Here is a 22,420-nt window from a genome sequence, read left to right as displayed (position 1 = left end):
AGTCACTGGAATTTAGATTTGGCAAATGGAATTCAATAATTTGGCCTAAAAAAAAATTTTTTTTACTCAAAGAAACCACAGATTTAAAGTTATATCTCTAAGAACCACATCACATATTACTGAAAATAGAATGTTTATTTATGATATAGTAAAGAGAAATAGGTTCATTTACATTTTATAATTTAAAATTCAATAGGCCATGATAATCTACATTCTATCTTCCAAAAAAATCAACTTAAGACTCTAAATGTCAATTTTTAAAAATAAAAATACCGAAAAATATACTAAATAAATTTACTTAGATACAACAGTCTGAAAGACATAAAGTCAACTTATTTTTAAACATCAGTAAAACTGTTAAAGGATATTTATACAATTTTAAAACAGCTTTGGGTTTCCCTCGTAGCTCAGTTGGTAAAGAATCTGCCTGCAATGCAGGAGACCTGGCTTCAATTACTGGGTTGGGAAGATCCCCTGGAGAAGGAAATGGCAACCCACTCAGGTATTTTTGCCTGGAGAATCCCATGGGCAGAGGAGCCTGGTGGGCTACAGTACATGGATGGGGTCATAAGAGTAGGACACGACTTAGCTACCGAAACCAAACAGCTTTGGAAAATAAAACGGTTATAGACTATATTTAAGCTTTTCCAGAATTCACATTTTCACATATTCTAATGATTCACTTGTAATGATCTCAGTAAAAACAAATAAAGAAAGTTACCATTTAGAAGAAAATTAGTAAGGCAGGAGGAAGGTCTACTATTTACATCTACAGGTGAAATTCGGTAAGCGCCAGTGCAATAGTGTAATTCTGAAACAGAAGAAAATACTGATTTGAAAGAATATAAAGAAATATTTCTACAATTAAAAGAGAAAAATAAGCAAAAACAAAAACTTGTTCTTTGAGCCCCTAAAATAATGAAAAACAAAAATTCAAAAAGAAACAAGTGAACCCTACCTAACACTTAAAAAGAACCTTTTGATTTATTCTTTTCACTTTCAATTATTGTTAAGTACCTACCAATGTTATTTGTCCTTGGTGTGCACCACTTTAATGTTATTGTTTCTTTAAATGAGCCTTCTCTACTGCTGCCACTTAAATGGTTATCACCTTTAAAAATAATTTAGAGAAATATGAAGATTATTAAATAGATCACAAACTTCAAATGTGTGCCAAGATTTCTGAAAGAGTTTAAGCTTTATAAGAGAAAATAAGTCAGAGAGAACATCTTTTTTATTAAGCCTCTTAGAAAAACACCAGAGTGTGGATATTAGTTATTATTAAAATAGGTACTTTATTTTCCTTCAAATTTGTTATTAATAACTTAATCATTTTATTCACTACACTAAAAATCAACAGCAAAATTTTTTACATTTCAAGACTCTACATCTGTTTCCCTCTGACACCATTAAATGATAAAATAATGTGGTTATGTAACTAAACCTTCAGGAATCTAAAATACATAACTCATTCTGAATCCCAATAAATTTATTAGAAAAAACATAAAATGAGGAGTCTATAAGTTAAATATATGAGATATAAGTGAACACTTTTTGTCTTAATGGAGTAAACAGATGTCAAAATAATGACAACACTGAAGTCTTAGACTCCTCAAAGTCATCCAAGAGGGTTGAAATCAACTTCTCCCAAACTCCTGTTAAGCTGAGACCTCTTCCCACAAACAATAAATGTTGTTAACAACATCTAGAATGGTAAATCTTTTCCAGAAGGTTTTCAACATTTTTCAGTTCAGTTCAGTCGCTCAGTCGTATCCGACTCTTTGCAACCCCATGAATTGCAGCATGCCAGGCCTCCCTGTCCATCACCAACTCCCGGAGTTTACCCAAACTCATGTCCATTGAGTCGGTGATGCCATCCAGCCATCTCATCCTCTGTCATCCCCTTCTCCTCCTGCCCCCAATCCCTCCAGCATCAGGGTCTTTTCCAATGAGTCAACACTTCGCATGAGGTGGCCAAAGTATTGGAGTTTCAGATTCAGCACCAGTCCTTCCAATGAACACCCAGGACTGATCGCCTCTAGGATGGACTGGTTGGATCTCCTTGCAGTCCGAGGGACTCTCAAGAGTCTTCTCCAACACCACAGTTCAAAAGCATCAATTCTTCGGTGCTCAGCCTTCTTCACAGTCCAACTCTCACATCCATACATGACCACAGGAAGAACCATAGCCTTGACTAGACGGACCTTTGTTGGCAAAGTAATGTCTTTCCTTTTGAATATGTTATCTAGGTTGGTCATAACTTTCCTTCCAAGGAGTAAGCGTCTTTTAATTTCATGGCTGCAGTCACCATCTGCAGTGATTTTGGAGCCCCCAAAAATAAAGTTTGACACTGTTTACACTGTTTCCCCATCTATTTCCCATGAAGTGATGGGACTAGATACCATGATCTTCGTTTTCTGAATGTTGAACTTTAGGCCAACTTTTTCACTCTGCTCTTTCACGTTCATCAAGAGGCTTTTTAGTTCCTCTTCACTTTCTGCCATAAGGGTGGTGTCATCTGCATATCTGAGGTTATTGAGATTTCTCCCGGCAATCTTGATTCTAGCTTGTGCTTCTTCCAGCCCAGCGTTTCTCATGATGTACTCTGCATACAAGTGAAATAAGCAGGGTGACAATATACAGCCTTGACGTACTCCTTTTCCTATTTGAAACCAGTCTGTTGTTCCATGTCCAGTTCTAACTGTTGCTTCCTGACCAGCATATAGGTTTCTCAAGAGGCAGGTCAGGTGGTCTGGTATTCCCATCTCTTGAAGAATTTTCCACAGTTTATTGTGATCCACAGAGTCAAAGGCTTTAGCATAGTCAATAAAGCAGAAATAGATGTTTTTCTGGAACTCTCTTGCTTTTTCGATGATCCGGCATTTTTAGTTGAGCTCAATCAGAGGAATCACTATCAAAGGCAATTATAGTTCTACAAAATATATTTCTTAAATAGTAAGACTTCTGAAGGGCTTCCCATATGGCTCAAGTGGTAAAGAATTCACCTGCCAGTGTAGGAGAGGCAGGAAGGAGATGTGGGTTTGATCCCTGTGTCGGGAAGATCCCCTGGAGGAGGAAATGGCAACCCACTCCGTATTCTTGCCTAGAAAAATCCCATGGACAGACGAGTCTCGTGGGCTTCAGTCCATAGGGTTGAAAAGAGTCAGACACGACTGAGTGACTAAACACAATGGTTCAAAGTCAAAATTACTCCTTCATCCATGTGCTGCAGAATGGATGTTGTGTTAGCAGGCATGAAAACATTAATCTCACTGTATGTCTCCATCAGAGCTCTTGAGATAGCAGATGTACTGTGCAACGAGCAGTAACGTTTTGAAACAAACCCTTTTCTCTGAGCAGTAGGTTTCAACAGTGGGGTTAAAATCAGTAGACCCTGTTGTTATTTAGAATCAGTAAACCATGGTGTCAACTGATGTGCTATTATCCAGGTTTTGTTGTTACGCTGATAGAGCACAGGTGAAATAGATTTAGCATAATTCCTAAGGGCCCTAGGATTTTCACAATGGTTAATAAGCATTGCCTTAAACTTAAAGTCACAAGCTGCATTAGCCCCTAATAAAAATGTCTGCCTTTCCTATGAAGCTTCGAAGTCAGACACTGACTTCTCTCTAGCCCTAAGAGTCCTAGATGGCATTTTCTTCCAATAGAAGGCTGTCTAATCTACACTGAAAATCTGTTGTTTAGTGTAGCCAACTTCAGTGATTACTGAGCTCGATCTTCTGAATAACTTGCTGCAGCTTCTACATCAGTAGTTGCTGCTTCACCTTGCATTTGTATGTTATAGGGTTTCTCTGCTTAAATCTCATGAACCAGCCTCTGCTAGCTTCAAACTTTTCTTCTGTATCTTCCTCATCACTTTCAGCCTTCACATAATTGAAGAGTGAAGGCCTTGCTCTGGATCAGGTTTTGGCTTTTGGCAATACTGTGGCTAGTCTAATCTTCTATCTAGACCACTGTAACCTTCACCATGCCACCAATAACGCTGTTTCACTTTCTTATCATTTCTCTGTTCACTGAAGTAGCACTTTTAATTTCCTCCAAGAACTTTTCCTTTGCATTCACAACTTGGCTAACCGTTTGGCACAAGAGGCCTCACTTTCAGCCTATTTTGGCTTTCAACACACCTTCCTCACTAAGCTTAATCATTTTGAGCCTTTGATTTAAAGTGAGAGATGTCCAGATAACAAAACTTAAAACAAAAATAAACAAATGGGACATAATTAAACTCAAAAGCTTTTTCACAGCAAAGGAAATCATAAACAAAATGAAATGATGACCCACAGAATGGGAGAAAATATTTGCAAATGATGTGATGGACAAGGGATTAGTCTCCAAAATTTACAAACAGCTCATGCAGCTCAACATCAAAAAAACAATCCAATCAAAAAATGGGCAGAAGACCTACGGAGACACTTCTCCAAAGACGATATACACATGGCCAAGAGGCACATGAAAAGATGCTCAATATTGTTAATTATTAGAGAAATGCAAATCAAAACTATAATGAGGTATCAGAATGGCCATAATCAAAAAAATCTGCAAACAATAAATGTTGGTGAGGTTGACAAGAAAAAGGAACCCTCTCACACTGTTGATGAGAATGTAAATTAACACAGCCATTATGGAGAATAGTACTGAGGTTCTTTAAAAAACTAAAAATAGAGCTACCATATGATCCAGCAAGCCCACTCTTGGGCATATACCTAGAGAAAACTAATTCGGAAAGATACATGCAGCCCAATTTTCACTGCAGCACTGTTTACAACAGTCAAGACACAGAAGAACCTAAATGTCCAGTGAAGATGAATGGATAAAGAAGGTATGGTACATACATACCAAGGAGTATTACTCGGCTATTAAAAAGAATGAAATAACACCATTTGCAGCAACATGGATGGATTTGGAGATTATCTAACCTAATAATATCAATATTTTTGTGTCTCAGGGAATAGGGTGGCCCAAAAAGAGGGAAAGAGACAGGGAACAGCCAGTTTGTAGAGCAGTTAGAACACACACAACATTTATGGATAAGTTCTCTGTATTATATGGGTACAGTTTGTGGTACCCCAAAACAATCACAATAGCAATATCAAAGATCATCAATCACAGGTGACCATAACAAATATAATGATGATGAAAAAGTTTGAAATATTCTGAGAATCACCAAAATGTGACAGAGACATGAAATGAGCAAGTGCTTTAAAAAATGACACCAATAGATGTCACAAACATTCAATTTGTTAAAAAAAAAAAAGCTACATCTGCTAAAGCAAAGCATGATAAAACAAGGTATACCTGTATTTGTTCCATTAGCCTCATCTTTCCCAAAGTATACTCAAAAGAACACTAGGTTCCATGACCATTAATGGGTGACACTGTCAGATAAGTTTGCAAAGGGATGAATTAAAGTCATCAGGTTAGTTACTCAAGAACTTCTCAAAGCTGTTAGTATGTTTTCCTACGTTAGATCTTATAAAATACTACTTTCCAATGTCTCTTACTTACCACTTTTCAGGAAATCTACATGTGCATCTTTGTGATGAAGCAGCTCCACATCATAATTGGCAGATGTGTTAGCATGTTGTTCTTCCTTAAAGCAAAATTAAAAATAACTTGGCTTTGATTTTTTTCTAATGAATTATTTATTTTGCTTAAAGTGAGATCAAATATACTCAACAGTAATTAGCAATAATAATGGGACAATGTGCTCAGTAATTAATCTATTTAAAGATGCAATGATTTTCCAATTAAATACAAACTATGTGAAAAAAACTACTGGCTACATTTCAGCAATAAAGTAATGGTTTTTATGTCAGAATTAACGTAGATGACTAATCTAGAAATTTAGAATTTTTTTTACTCTGAATGCATTGTCCTGCCAATACATTTTTATACACATATATGACATAACTCAAATAGTTTGCTAATTGTACAATAGTTGTTTAAAGGAGGAAATAGCATCTTTAAATTCCTATAGTAAATTAAACAAGCACCAATTATATAAAATAGCAAATATAGACTAATAAACAAGTTGAGCAACTTGTTTTCACTGAACAGTAAATAGAAACTTTAGTACTATCTATTTACAAGAAAGAGACAGAGATTGAGGAATCACACCAATAACACACAAATATGGTCAAATTTAAAAAGTAATGTATCTATCATCCTCAAAGGATTTTGCTTGCAACTCATGAAATTACATAAAGTGTATCTATTATGCTATTTTAATCTTAATTGCTTCCTCACCCAAACTGATTAAGGCTATAATTTCTACTGAAGAGCCTGCCACTGGTATAAGGAGGAATAATGAAAAGATTACATTTCTCATGCAAATTAGTTTTTAGAATATGCAAAAAAATACAACTGGACTTATAAGAAATGAATTTAAATGTTTAGATATAGTGGCTACTTTATGTTTGTAGACATAAATAATACAATTAAACTGAACTCCACTCAGTAAAAATTCATCTGAAGCTTTCTATAGGCCAGGGATCATACTGGTCTTAAGACAACTAAGTAATATAATGAAAATGCTGTTGCTGTTGTTGTTTAGTCACTAAGTTGTGTCTGACTCTTTTGTGACCCCATGAACTGTAGTGCTCCAGGCTCCTCTGTCCATGGGATTTCCCAGGCAAGAATACTGGAGTGGGTTGCCATTTCCTTCTCCAGGGGATCCTCCCGACCCAGGGACTGAACCCACATCTCCTGCATTGGCAGGCAGAATCTTGACCACTGAGTCATCAGGGAAGCCCATAATGAAAATGACGTTAGTAATAGATTCCTAAGAAAATCCTTCAGTAAAATCCTAAGACTCATATGGTAGTTTTTCAACTAGAATAATAAACTTGTCTAAAATTATAAACTTTTTCCCCCTAGTTAGACCTATCAGTGATAAACACCTTGATGGTGGGTAGAGAAGAACAAAAACAAAGGAAACAGAAGATATACTAGAACACACGAAGTGAGTTAAATCTAATAACAACTGTCAGGAAAAGAATCACAGAAAAAGTAATCATTTCAGATGAAAATTATATTTTGATGAAAATAATGAGAACAAAATTAAAAACAAAAAAGCTGATATAGAAGGTTGAAATTAGGAAAAAAAATACTGCATTTTGTTCTGTGATCCTTTCATGTTGCTTTTCATTATTTACTAACCTGGTCAAACACACTGAATGTGGGCTAGCAAAACAGAAAATATGATATGGGAAGAAAGAATTAAGGTTCATTAAAACAAATAATACATATCAAGCAAATACTTAAAAAGAAAAGAAGAGTTTTCAAAGTAGCAAGAAAAAGAACTGCCTACCTTCATTGGAATATTAGTAATAGTAGTTGAAGCCAAGTCAAAATGCTGCTGTACTAAAATATTTAATTTGGTAGCAAGATGCCGTCCTGCACGAACACTATGAACTTCACTGGTTAAAACCGGGGACAACTATAGAGAAGTATGAAAAAAAACCCCACAAAACATTAATACATTGTAATTTAGGGCTAAATACTTTACTTCAACCCATAAAAATTAAGTACTTTTTAACTTTTGAGATAGGAAGCAAAAGATCCATAAGTTAATCATAATCATTATCTCAGTAATACATTTTTATTCATTCATTCAGTCAACAGATAGGTAAGGAGAACTTACTATACTGATAGCCAGAAATTGTGAGTTATTGGAGGATACAGCAGTGAACAGGTAAAATCTCTGTCCTCTTGAAACTCAGAGTAGAATAATCTTTGATTTAAATATATATTTTAATTTATAAGTTTAACTTCTATTTATCTATATGCAAAATTGATTTGAGGTGATCCACAGAAATACTGTAAAATAATTAATTTTGTGAAGAAGACAAACCTCTGCAGATAACACTACTCATTACAAAGAATGAAAATCACTACAAATGCCATATTTTGTCACCAATAAATGTAATAAGGCAGCCAAAAGTCACTTATAACAAGGTAACATTTTATTTGTTCCAGGGTAATATTTGTCATAAGTAAACTGTTTACTTATCATAAAGTAAAATCAAAGTACTGTCATGATATCAAGAGTCATAAAAAAGCTAGCAAAAAAATGGGTTTACACTGGAAATTACCTAAAATACAATGACAGAGATAACCTAAGAAAACCAATTTAAAAAAAAACCCACCAGTTATTAAAAAAAATCATTAATACTTTAAATGTTTATAATAAATAATGCTAGATAAAAAAAGAGATAAGAACATATACATTTAATATCATTATATAAACACATACGTCTGTATTGCTAAACACAGACCACTGATATGGTCTATGCTATGTGAATCCATTTAATAATCAACAGACTCATCTTTTCCTTTAAAATTGTGCCAATTTATTTGAAAAGTAAAACTAAGGTTGGAAATTAGTCTTTTCCCTTATGGATAGGTAAAATTAATTTCTTTGCTATAGGAGTATATTTTGACTAAAGAGAGTATTTTTCTTCTAATGAGGAAAAAAGAAAAATTTTCCAGAATAAGAAGTCATTAAAGCAATTTGGCTCAGATGATAGAGTCTGACTGCAATGTGGGAGACCTGGGTTCAGTCCCTGGGTCAGGAAGATCCCCTGGAGAAGGAAATGACAACCCACTCCAGTATTCTTGCCTAGAAAAATCCCATGGATGGAGGAGTCTGGCAGGCTACAGTCCACGGAGTTACAAAGAGTCAGACACAACTGAGTGACTCACACACACACATACACACACAAAGTAATTGAAATTTGAGGAACAATACAAATTGTGTGTGGTTTGACAATAAAGTTATTTGAAATAAACATCAAGAGGCAAGCAAAACAGAAAATACTTTCAAAATCTACAATTATAACATGAAGAGCCAATCCAGGTATTTCGCCATACAGGTAGATTTCAAAACCAAATTTTCTTAGCAGAAAATGTTGGCAATCAGATCATTCTTATGCTAAACCTTGTATTTATCATTAATAACTAACAATGACCTCTTCTTCCATGACCTGTACTTACCTCTTTCTTAGTACGATCAGATACAAGGCTGTCTTCACCAACAGGGTAGGTGTGGATCAAGACTAGCTCACATTTCTGAATCTGCATGAGACTTAAAGAAAAACTTTTCACTTAAAAGATAAGAACACACACTATGGAATGAATTCAGGCAGGTAAACCATAAAACATTTAATATACTAAAACAGTGTATAAATCAGATTAGTATAGTTAACATAAAAGCTAAATAGTCAGAAAGACTGTATAATTGCGATCCTTCTATGAACATTTAATGAATAATTTTTATGAATTTAATTCAAATGCAAAAATGATCATTTTCTGTGTTTTTGAAGGATAGAATAAAGGAAAAATTCTTACATTCTGGTATAATTTTCAAAAGATAACTGCCATAGAGAGAAATGAATATACTGTGTATTAATTTCCCTTTTACTAGTATTTAAATGGCCACCCTCGCCACTATTCTTGCCTTGAAAATTCCACGTTCCAAGGAGCTTGACAAGCTACAGTACATAGAGTTGGCCACAACTGAGAGCATACACATACATACTAGTGTTTTTAAGGACAACATCAGGCAACTATATTACCTATAATTGGTTATTTCCAAGAATATAGGATCTGTAATACTAAAAAGTTACCCCAACATTTTATCTGTTCTTTGCCCCTCCATTTTATTTTATTTTTTAAATTGAGGTGTAGCTGATGTACAATAATAAAAGTTTCAGGTTTACAACATAGTGTGATTCACAATTTTTAAAAATTATACTCTATTTATAGTTACTACAAAATATTGGCTATATTCCCCCTGTTGCACACTATATCCTTGTAGCTTATTTATATACAGTACCTTGTACCTTTTAATCCTTAGCCTTAACTTGCCCCTCCACCCTTCCCTCTTTCCACTGGTAACTACTAGTTTGTTCTCTGTATCTGTGAGCCAACTTTTTATTTTAAAATTTCCAAACCTACAGAAAAATTAAAAGAAAGGAATTATATAATGAACACCCACATATCCTTAACCTATATTCACTGTTAGTTACATTCATTTTCACTATAAATGACTAAATAGATGTACACTGCTTCTTTTTTTACTAAGCCATTTAAGAGTAACTTGCAAAGACAATGATACTTCACTCCTACATACCTCAGCATGCTTCCTTCCCCTAGTGAGAATAATCCTACTTGTTAACAATAATTCCAGTACTCCACCTAGAAATTTAATAGCAGCTCAATCTAACATATACTCCACACTACAATTGTCCCAAACATGTCCTTAGTAGCTTTTTTCTTTTTAAAAAATTCATACAATGTAATTAGTTGTAATGTTTTGATTTGGCATTTTATAGATTTGTAACAGAGTATGAGATCTAGCCATTAAAAATATGCATTATAAATTTATCTAAAGACTCCACCAGAAAATTACTAGAGCTAATCAATGAATATAGTAAAGTTGCAGGATATAAAATCAACACACAGAAATCCCTTGCATTCCTATACACTAATAATGAAAAAATAGAGAAATTAAGGAAACAATTCCATTCACCATTGCAACGAAAAGAATAAAATACTTAGGAATGTATCTACTTAAAGAAACTAAAGACCTGTATATAGAAAACTATAAAACACTGGTGAAAAAAATCAAAGAGGACACTAATAGATGGAGAAATATACCATATTCATGGATTGGAAGAATCAATATAGTGAAAATGAGTATACAACCCAAAGCAATCTATAGATTCAATGCAATCTCTATCAAGCTACCAACGGTATCTTTCACAATTTGTATGTAAATACAAAAAACCTAGAATAGCCAAAGCAATCTTGAGAAAGAAGAATGGAACTGGAGGAATCAACCTGCTTGACTTCAGGCGCTACTACAAAGCCACAGGCATCAAGACAGCATGGTACTGGCACAAAGATAGAAATATAGATCAATGGAACAAAACAGAAAGCCCAGAGATAAATTCACGCACCTACGGACACCTTATCTTTGACAAAGGAGGCAAGAATATACAATGGAGAAAAGACAATCTCTTTAACAAGTGGTGCTGGGAAAACCAGTCAACCACTTGTAACAGAATGAAACTGGAACACTTTCTAACACCATACACAAAAATAAACTCAAAATGGATTAAAGATCTAAACGTAAGATCAGAAACTATAAAACTCCTAGAGGAGAACGCAGGCAAAACACTCTCCGACATAAATCACAGGGGGATCTTCTATGACCCACGTCCCAGAGTAATGGAAATAAAGCAAAAATAAACAAATGGGACCTAATTAAAATTAAAAGCTTCTGCACAACAAAGGAAAATATAAGCAAGGTGAAAAGACAGCCTTCAGAATGGGAGAAAATAATAGCAAATGAAGCATCTGACAAAGAATTAACCTCAAAAATATACAAGCAACTCCTGCAGCTCAATTCCAGAAAAATAAACGACCCAATCAAAAAATGGGCCAAAGAACTAAATGGACATTTCTCCAAAGAAGACATACAGATGGCTAACAAACACATGAAAAGATGCTCAACATCACTCATTATCAGAGAAATGCTAATCAAAACCACAATGAGGTACCATTTCATGCCAGTCAGAATGGCTACTATCCAAAAGTCTACAAGCAATAAATGCTGGAGAGGGTGTGGAGAAAAGGGAACCCTCTTACACTGTCGGTGGGAATGCAAACTAGTACAGCCACTATGGACAACAGCGTGGAGATTACTTAAAAAACTGGTAATAGAACTGCCTTATGACCCAGCAATCCCACTACTGGGCATATACACCAAGGAAACCAAAACTGAAAGAGACACATGTACCCCAATGTTCATCGGAGCACTGTTTATAATAGCCAGGACATGGAAGCAACCTAGATGTCCATCAGCAGACGAATGGATAAGAACGCTGTGGTACATATACACAATGGAGTATTACTCAGCCATTAAAAAGAATACATTTGAATCAGTTCTAATGAGGTGGATGAAACTGGAGCCTATTATACAGAGTGAAGTAAGCCAGGAAAAAAAAAAAAACACCAATACAGTATACTAACGCATATATATGGAATTTAGAAAGATGGTAACGATGACCCTGTATGCGGGACAGCAAAAGAGACACAGACGTATAGAACAGTCTTTGGGACTCTGTGGGAGAGGGAGAGGGTGGGATGATTTGGGAGAATGGCATTGAAACATGTATAATATCATATAAGAAACGAATCTCCAGTCCAGGTTTGATGCAGGATACAGGATGCTTGGGGCTGGTGCACTGGGATGACCCAGAGGGATGGTACAGGGAGGGAGGTGGGAGGTGGGTTCAGGATGGGGAACACGTGTACATCCGTGGTGGATTCATGTTGATATATGGCAAAACCAATACAATACTATAAAGTAATTAACCTCCAATTAAAATAAATAAATTTATATTGAAAAAAATTATTTGTTATCCTTCTGCTCACCTTGCCTGTGAGCAAAAAGTAAAAATTTAAAGTGAAAGGGCAAATGGGACAAGAAGCTGCTGATCAAACACACGTTTTGACTAATTTGTGGAGCCAGTAGAGAATTCAAGGGAATGCTACCAATTACTATTTAAATTACTGGAATAATTATAATGAAATAAACAGGACTATAAAAATGGAATATTTATTCCATGTATGGATTTTACTCACTGATCTGAATTTGCAGCAAGTTTGTTATGCTCGTGAATTGTTTCCTGGACACAGTCCTCAAGCATTCGCACATGACTATCACTATGGGGTAAAAAAAAATAACCAAGTTAAATAAACAATAAGAGAAAAACAGTTAAACACACTATTCAGCTGTGTATCATGTTACAGGCACTTTAATTACTGCAATAAGGACTGTCTGTAGCATGCTCATTCACAATACCAACCAAGCAACTGAATGAAAACCTAGTGAGGGAAAAAAGTCAAATTGACCTACATGGTAACAATTCAAACAGTTTCACTGAGGTGAACTGGATATTTTAGAACTGGGAACACAGCTTTGATATTGGAAAGGCCACACGTGATATGCTTAAATGCTAACATGTTGCTTCTACTTTTTTAAAATAAAAACTACAATAGGACATGAAAAATTCCTCAGTAAGAATTACTGTGATTAATGTCTTACCTTTTTGCATTAGTAATGCAAATTATTCGTCCTCTATTTCCAACACGTTCTGCATTCTCCATCAGCAGAGTACGAGCCTCATGTTGGTATTCAGTAATTTTACAGAGGGTTTCCACTGCTGCAACGAGACCATGCAGAATACTGCAGCATTCTGGATCTGCCCGTGGATTAGGAGGCCCAACTGCAGCTAATGCTGCCATCAGCTAAGTAAAAGGGGAAACACTTATGTTGACAAGAATAAGCACAAGTCAGACAAAGGCATCACAAGAAATGGAAACTATAGACCAATGTATGTTATAAATATGGAGACAAGTGTCTTCAACAAGATACTAGCAAACTGAATCCAGCAACATTTCAAAAGAATTATATACCATGACCAAGTGGGACTTATCCCAGGAATGCAAAGTTGATTTAACATCCAAAAATTAATTAACGCAAATGCTATCAATACAATTTTTTAAAAATCACATGATCAGCTCCAGAAAAGCATTTGACAAAAATCTAAAATCCTTTCATGGGTTGAGAGAGGATTAAATGAGCCTAGGTAAAAAAATAAAATCTTTTCAAGATAAAAACAGTTAACAAACTAGAAACAGAAGGGAACTTTCTCAAGCAGATAAAAGACATCTATGAAAAACCTACACATAGGTGCATTCCCTCTAAGATTAGAAACAGAAGGATATCCACTCTCACCATTTCTATTCAACACTGTACTAGAGGTTCTCTCCTGGGCAATTAGGAAAGAAAAAGATGTAAAAGGAATTCAGATTGGAAAGGAAGAAGTAAAACTATCTCTATGTTGCAGATTAAATAATCATGCATGTAGAAAATTCTAAGGAATCCATTAGAAATTTTCTAAAAATAGTAAAACTCAGCAAGCTTGCAAGTACATGATCAAAAGAAAAAACCAACTACACTGCTATGTACTTGCAAAGAAAAATTCAAAAGTGAAATTGAGAAAAGAATAAAATGCTTAGGAATAAATTTAACAAGGGAAATGCAAATTTTATACTCTGAGAACTATGAGATATTGTTAAAATAAATTAAACATCTAAATGAATAGAAAACACCCTATGTTCGTGGACTGGAAGATTTACTATTATTAAGATGACAATACTACCCAAATTGAACTAGGATTAAACATATGCCCTGTCAGAATCCCAGGTGACTTTTCTGATAAGCAGATTTGAAAAGTTCATATGGAACTGCAAGGATCCAGAATAAGTAAAACAATCTTTAAAAGAAAGAGTGAGGACTCTGTTCTATGTATGCATAAAGATACATTCGAAGGTCCAGTTAAAAACTAACAGTGATGGAGATAAACAATGATGTGCCAGTAAACCAGTTCTCTTAACAAAAAAAAATTCCTAATTTGTAGTGTTTGCCAGTATCTGTGGCTAAAAACTTCCATGATAGCTTATTTCAATCTTTCACTGAGTGCAAAGGTGAGATGGGATTCACATACTCAGCTCTCTCAAGCTGGTATAAGCAGGCTCTAGTAGTCGGACACGACTCAGTGACTTCCCTTTCACTTATCACTTGCATGCATTGGAGAAGGAAATGGCAACCCACTCCAGTGTTCTTGCCTGGAGAATCCCAGGGACAGCGGAGCCTGGTGGGCTGCCATCTATGGGGTCGCACAGAGTTGGACACGACTGAAGTGACTTAGCAGCAGCAGCAGCAGTATACCACTAACTGGAGCAGGGGACAAGTGGAAAATTCTTCAAGGCCTAGCTTTTATTTATACACACATGTATGTACCTATGTACACAGGCCAATATATATGCAAATTTTATTTTTAAACTACATAGGTATTACCTATTCATAAACAATAATCAAAAAAGAAAAAATACTGTGTACACAGCACTATAAAAATTCCCAGTTCATAGGAGAAACTGCTTTTTAGGAGAGGGGTGCTGTGGTCATGGGAAAGCAGCAGAAAGTTTAACTTCTCGTGTCAGACAAATATGGGCTTAAGTTCTCGCTCTGCCTTTTAATACTGTGTGATCCTGGTCAATCTCTCCTAGTCTTTAACCTAATCTGAAAGTGAAACCAATAGAACCTGCCCCACATTAGTATGATACTTGTAGACTTTACTTAAATTTAGCTAACAAAAACAAGACTCTTGAGATTTGACACATTTTTTTAGTAAGATCTACCATGTAGAGAGAGGATAGCATTATGAGATGTAAGAGAAGTCCTGAATCTAAGCATGTAAGTCAAACTACCTCTGGCCCCCTGGGCTTCAGTACCTTCACCAGCAAGAAGAGCCAAAGCAAAAAATGTCTACAATCCTTCCAGCCTAAACATTCTTCAATCAACCTACTTTAATTTTTTCTCATGATTATTCAAAATAACTAGAGAAAGGTGTGACATAGATAACTAAAGCTAAACATAAAATGTGTCAACATGGAGATGATGATACATAATTTATACAAAATGTCAATTACTTTGTATCATCCTAAACACCAATGCTTTGCTATATGGTTGCATTCACAACTAGTTTCCCTTCAGTCCATAATCTAAAAGCAACTCTTGTGACACAGTATGATATAATATTTCGTCACCTTCAGAAAGCAGAAGGAAGTAGTACAATAATTCTCATATCAGTATATCTACCATTATCAAATGCATACCTTTTACTGCACTGCAGAGGTGCAGTAAGGAAAATCTATACAAATTTGTACTTATTTTTATTCATATACAACTAGAGAAGCCTCAGCCTTCTTTCACAGTACCTCTTGAAAGAACAAAATAGAATACATGCTATTTCTAAGAGACTGTACAGGGGGAATGAATGCAATCTTTAATATTTTTTTCAAGCAATCAAAGAATAAAGATCATTCTGGAGTGATATAAATGCAAAGACAAGCCAAAAAACAGCCCTCCTACCCACCTGCCACCTTCAGTGAGTTACCTCAAAAGAAAAGAAGATTAGAAATGTTTATATATTATGTTAATCACAACATTTTAAGACCAAACACTGTGATAAACACATTTTCTTATAAGTATTCAATTTAAAACCTCCATTTGGATGGGATTATTTCCATTAAGGGCTTCCCTGGTGGCTCAGCTGATAAAGAATCTGCCTGCAATGTGGGAGACCTAGGTTTGATCCTTGTGTTGGGAAGATCCCTTGGAGAAGGGAATAGCCACCCACTCCAGTATTCTGGCCTAGAGAATTCCATGGACTGTATAGTCCATGGGGTCGCAAAGAGTCGGACATGACTGAGCGTTTTTCATTAAAGGATATCCATTAACAGAGAATTTTTAACATGAAATAGTTGAAAATAATGTATTGAAATATTTCACGAATGCTTGTCTCTCTTGCTCATATTCATCAGTGAAGAACTTTATAGACTGAAGTCTGCTATCCAACTAAACAACAGCAAAGAATGCAATCTACCACAAACTCAGTATCCTGAGACACATGTTTAAAAAGCATAAACTTGATGTATTGAGCATGGGTTTATTTCTGCTTCCTCCTAAAACCCCACTAAAACTGTAGTAAAGGAATTTAATTTTAAAAAGCAAACACCAAAGGCAGGGGGGCAGAAGGGGGGAACCCCAATAAACTCACAAATATGAAGAGAATGGAGGAGCAGAGAAGAGAATAAACAAGAGATGTCAGCAAGAATGTATGGAGAACCAGTAATCAACTTAGTAACACTGAATTAGCTGAATCTAAGCACCTACAGGGGAAAAAGCAAGATGATATGCTTTTCAGAATCTAGGAGAAGTTCAGCAACTGAGGTATCAAGTAACACACAAAGCAAGGGTGCGCAAGATACTGAAAACTGAATGAGTTGACGTCAGTATAAAGTACAACTTGACTCCCAAACTTACACCCTACCCATGCAAGTGACCACCTCTCCCCAGACACAGAATCACATCCCTTGGAGGAACTGAACCAGGAAGTTACCAAACAAGGATTTCACCAAGTGCAGCAGAATATAAGGGTAAGACACTAGACAAGTGCTGCCCAAAAGAATTTTCTGTGATGATGGAAATATTCTATACCTGTGCGGTACAGTAGCCACTATCCACATGTGTTTTATTTGAGCATCTGAGACATGGCCAGTACTACAGAGAAACTGAACTTTTTAACTGCATTTAATTTTGTTCAGTCACTAAGTCATGTCCCATTCTTTGTGACTCCATGACCTGCAGCCCACCAGGCTCCTCTGTCCTTCACTATCTCCCTAAGTTTGCTCAAATCCATGTCCACTGAGTCAGTGATGTCATCCAACCATCTCATCCTCTGTCACCCTCTTCTCCTTTTGCCCTTAGTTTTTCCCAGGATCAAGGTCTTTTCCAGTAAATTTAATTTTAAATAGTAGCTATTTAATAGCTAATAGTAGCTACATATGGCTAGTACACTGGACAGCACAATACTAGACCAAAACCAGAAAGACTGAGTGGAAGTTCGATATTTCACCTACCCTCTCCCCTGGTTCCCAGAAGGCTGATAACCAGGTTTACAGCATAGAGGTAGAAGAGTGGAAGGCCTTCCCTGGAGACCCCGAGTGGTCCCAGAGAGGTGATCTGTCCATTGTGACATCCAGAGGTCTCCCAGAGAGAGCAATTAGATAACTATGACAAAGACCAGTTGGCAATACCTACTTCTCACCTGCTGTTGAGTGCCTTTCTTTTAAACAAGATTGCATACCCAAGTATCAGCAGGCATTTAAGAAAAGCCTCAACATGAAAAGAACACGGAAAACACAAAGAGATCAAAAGAAAACATCAAATAAATTACTAGTACCTTCAGATTAAAAAATTACACCCATAAAGCAAGAAAAGAAAAATGACAAACATGTACGTAATTAAAGCATAAGTAAAAGTTCTTGGAAATGAGAGATATGATCAAATAAAAAGTTCCATATAAGGGTTAAAAGGTGATGGGTAAAAAGTTCAGAAAGAACAATGAGGACCAAAGACAAAAAGAGTAAGGGAATTAACTCAGGAAGTCCAATTTCCCACTCATAGGGATTCCAGAAAGATGCAGAACACAAAGACAAGAACATTATCAAAGAAACAGTACAGGGAAATTTCCCTGGAAGAATATAAACCCTAGCTCAATGAATGACAAAACACCAACACTGGGGCAAATAACTGAGAAATTTCAGAACATAAAGGAGGAAAGAAAATATTCTAAAACATTACAAAGAAATATTTCCATTTTACAAAGGAAAAAATATTTGGCTTCTTGACAAGACTGGAAGCTATATAACAGTAGAGTAAGGCCCTCAGTATTTTGAAGAAAAAATTATTTCCAAGCTTAAATTTTTATACCTCTAGTACGAATAAACTGTAAAGTAAATTACAGAAATTCTGGAGGGTATATCCTCCCAAAACAAGAGATTACACACACACCAAAAAAAAAAGAAGAAAAAAATTGGGAACTGAAAGGCAGGGAGCAAGGAGGATGACAGCAGGGCAACAGGCCTAGAATGCAACCAGTTCAAACTGCAGCCCAAGACTGAGCTCCAGGAAGTTTTTCATGGGGAAAAAAAAAAGTCAAACCGCCTAATTTCTAATTCACCAATAATAAAAATATTGAGTTTTTTTGTAGAGACATGAGGAAAACAGCAATATATTCTCAGAAAGCTAAGTATATTAAAAGCGAAAAAAGTAAATACAAATTCCAGAAATACATAAAAAAATTGTACAAGAAAGGAAATAACACAAAAGTCAAATCATTGTGCTGTACATCTTAAACTAATACCGAGCTGTAAATCAACTATATTTTAATAAAACCTTAAAACACAAAAGAAATGAAACAATCACATACGCTACTTGGCTTAGCAGTGGATAACCCCTTATGTAGACATAATGTAAACATGGGATTTTGAATTAACCAAAACTTCTGATGTAACAGTACCGAGAAAACCGGGGAATGGAAGTGGGCGGTCATAGTGGCATATGCAAGAGAAACTACAAAAGGTAAATCTTCATTGACAATAATGATAAATAAGATTTAAATTAGGAACTCTATAAATAGCAGTAAAAATGTTATTTAGAAATATGGAAGTAAATACTAGATGAGCTAGAGAGTTGAAAGCTTGCTTCTACGAAGTGGGGAAAGACTGGAAGGTAGATAGCTGTTTTTCTTTTAGTGTTAGTTGGTGTTTTAAAACTACACGCAAATACTATACCAGTAAAAAATTATTTTTTAAGGAAGTATTACTGTATTCACATATTTTCAAAAATGGCCACAACCCAAAACCTAAGCAAAAAACAAAAGAAACTTAAGCATACCTCCTGCAAATTTTGGTCTTCTTGAGTCCAAGAATTTAAAACATGTGCTCCAGAGTCACTTACAATGAAATTCACCTAATAGAGTTCAAAGAAATAATTAGTATTCAACTCCAATTCCACTCAATTACATATTTAAAATATTTATTTTATTATAAATATCTTTTAATATATGTAATACAAACACAACGTGAAGTGCAGTCTCTAGCACTAGTTTGCTGACTGATTCATTCATACATACACAGAACACCCAGTACCAGGAAAACAGTTCTTCCCCTCACACCATGGGGAACATTAGGAGTTTTCAGATGTAGAAAGACAGAGGGCAGTGCAGGAAGAATACAAACAAAAATAAATGAACAAGATGATTTCAGAGAGTGATAAATGCTATGAAAAAGAAATTGTTTAGCTTCTTTAGATCAGTTGATCAGAAAAGAGCTCTCTATAAAAGTGGCAATTGAGAGGAATCCAAAATGACCAAAAGAAGCCAGCCAGGGAAAGAGATGGAGGTAGAGAATACTAGGTACAGCAAACTGCAAATGCAAAAGCCTCTGTGTACTCTCATAAGGTCAGAAAAATATGCCGGAGTCATATCACATAAGGCAGTGGAGGCCGGAAGAATGAATTTGGACTTCATTCTAAATTTTAAAATAAAATGCAAACCAAATAATACTATCAGGTAAGATGATGACAGTAAAGACATATTAGAAAATACATCAGAATATGGCTGTGTTCTCTTTTGGGAGGAGGATGAGATTATTTATTCTTCACTGAACTATACGGTATAATTCATGCATCTTTTTTCTTATTATCTGTGAAATACTAGTTTTGATTTCCCAGTAAGTTTGGTAAGTAGCCTTTTCTCTTGAGGCTTATCTGACAGGAACATGTCTTGCTGGTCCCCTTTACTCACATTACTGCAGTGAAATCTTACAACAATCATAGGAAGGAGGTGTTATGCTGACTAGGGAAGAAACTGAGTCTTGAAGAGATGAAGCAAAAAGATCAAGGTCACACTACTGGTTGCTTAATGATGTTAGAATTTGAACCAAAACCTATCCCCTCAACCACTACATTATGCTTCCTCTCATATATACTTTTTTTAATCCTACATGATAAACAATTTACAGAGGGACTAAAAGCAATTTATATTTAATTTAGAATACATCTGAATGTGTAATATATATTAGACTTTCCATGTTCACCCTTACTGTTACTCCTCTGCCTATGCCAGTCGATGAACTGGCTAGGTCCCAGCCTACTCACTCCAGTATTCTTGCCTGGGAAATCCCATGGACAGAGGAGTCTGGCAGGCTACAGTCCATAGCGTTGCAAAGAGTTGGCCATGACTGAAGTGACTAAACAACAACAGGTCCCAGCCTATGTTGCTCCAAATGAGACAGAAAGCACATCATCCACTTGTGGCTAACCAAATGACTTCCCTTAAATAGAACAGTTGAGATTCTGAAACCTGAAGATAATTTTCCTACTCGAAATTTTTATCAATCTTACATTTCCCTTCTTACTGATAAAAACAATTTCCACTTAGCATTCTTAAGAGTATTTCTTTACAACATGGCCAAACCCTGTGGCAGTTTAGGACACTTTCACTAAAACTGCAAGCAGCCTGGTTCTTAGAATTCTGGTTCTGCCTCTAACTAGCTATATGACTCAGAGCAGTTGCTTCTTTTGACCTCAGTTTCTGCATCTCCAACAAGGCAGTAATAAACAAGACTGATATTCACACAACACACCAACACACTCTGACAAAGTGCTTTCAGACAACATCCCTTCTGGTTATGCTGGCAACAGTTCTCAGTGGTCAGTGTCTGTTCCATTCTGGTTATTACATACTTTGAATATTGTCCCATTAATTACAGTAATTACCGAATGGGACTGTTGTGAGAGTCATAGGAGTTAATAAATATGAAGCACATGTATGAAGAGCTCCGAAACTCTAAGCTGTTATTATTATTGTTGGCCTCGATTAAACACACGTAACATATTAATCCCAAAGGGGAGTTCTATATACCACATTTTTAAAGTAGCAAATAAACAGTAACTCAAATTGATAGCAAATTCATATATAAAAAATGTAACAAGCAGTTAAGCACACCCCCCAAATCTTGATTTTCCTTGTACTTCACACTCACCAGCTTTTTGAAAGGAAATATGTCATACATTATTCTACAGTATTCCATGGAAGATTCTACTGAGCAAGTCCACAACGATTTAGATATGGGGGCCAATGGGATGATTCCTTGGGTCCTATTCTTCACCAGCATATCAAATTCGACATGCTGTCTGCACGATTCTGCCATGTAAGGGCAGTGATCCACGACAAACACTGTTTTATGAGATTCAGAAAAAATCTTCATCTTGTTTTAACCTGTAAAGGATAAATTATATTAGCCAAACATCTTATATATAACATTTAATCTCTTCAATTATTTCTAATGACTGTCTCTTTTCCTCAAGAAGATTTGGAAGGGAACATTATTAAAATAATCAGTATTCAATGAAATTTATCCAACAAAGGACAAGATTTAACGAGGTCATGACAAGAAAGTAACTATCAATTCAAGGGATGAGCTGGTCCATATCAACCTGCCATTCTACCGGAGGCAGGCAACACTGCAATCCATGCATACATTTTTCGCTTTTGGAATGCACTTAAACTGGTCCGCAGAAAATATTTTTACAAATAATCAAATTGTTTCTCTTACACAATATCAAACATAATAAACGACAAGTACTCTTCAAATACACTTTTGATGATCCTTGTTAACTGACATCAATTACATATAAATCCCTAAACTTAATTCAGTCAGTATTTTGGGGCTTCCCTCCAAAAAAAAATCTCAAGACTTCTGAAGAAGGGTAGAGGGGGAGAAAGAATGTACTGGAAAGAGGAGTGACAACAAAGGGAAGTCCAAAACATAACAAACATCTCCTAAGATAACTGCATATCAGGTCTTCGCATTAGGATAAGGACCTCAAATTCACGTTCTCCCCCTTAGCTTATGA

At 35.7% G+C, this 22,420-nt stretch overlaps 1 protein-coding gene across 3 annotated transcripts in view; it reads right to left on the bottom strand.

Moving 5' to 3' along the window:
• Window positions 1–21,771, bottom strand: part of INTS13 (integrator complex subunit 13) — a 30,947-nt gene extending 9,176 nt beyond the window's left edge. Inside the window, exons 1-9 of one of the 3 annotated variants that reach the window (XM_052640731.1) lie at window positions 21,547–21,771; window positions 19,397–19,471; window positions 13,136–13,338; window positions 12,673–12,753; window positions 9,016–9,106; window positions 7,331–7,459; window positions 5,527–5,611; window positions 1,022–1,111; window positions 722–811 (exon numbers count right to left, since the gene is read on the bottom strand). In XM_052640731.1, coding sequence (XP_052496691.1) covers window positions 722–811; window positions 1,022–1,111; window positions 5,527–5,611; window positions 7,331–7,459; window positions 9,016–9,106; window positions 12,673–12,753; window positions 13,136–13,338; window positions 19,397–19,471; window positions 21,547–21,771 — 1,069 coding nt within the window. The remainder of the gene's footprint in view (window positions 1–721; window positions 812–1,021; window positions 1,112–5,526; window positions 5,612–7,330; window positions 7,460–9,015; window positions 9,107–12,672; window positions 12,754–13,135; window positions 13,339–19,396; window positions 19,472–21,546) is intronic. The other 2 variants (XM_052640733.1, XM_052640732.1) reach the window with 2 other exon arrangements.
• Between the last annotated feature and the right edge of the window lie 649 nt (window positions 21,772–22,420).

The sequence above is a fragment of the Budorcas taxicolor genome, chromosome 5, assembly GCF_023091745.1.
Source record: "Budorcas taxicolor isolate Tak-1 chromosome 5, Takin1.1, whole genome shotgun sequence".
NCBI classification, from domain to species: domain Eukaryota; kingdom Metazoa; phylum Chordata; class Mammalia; order Artiodactyla; family Bovidae; genus Budorcas; species Budorcas taxicolor.
This window is presented reverse-complemented; position numbering and strand designations above follow the sequence as displayed.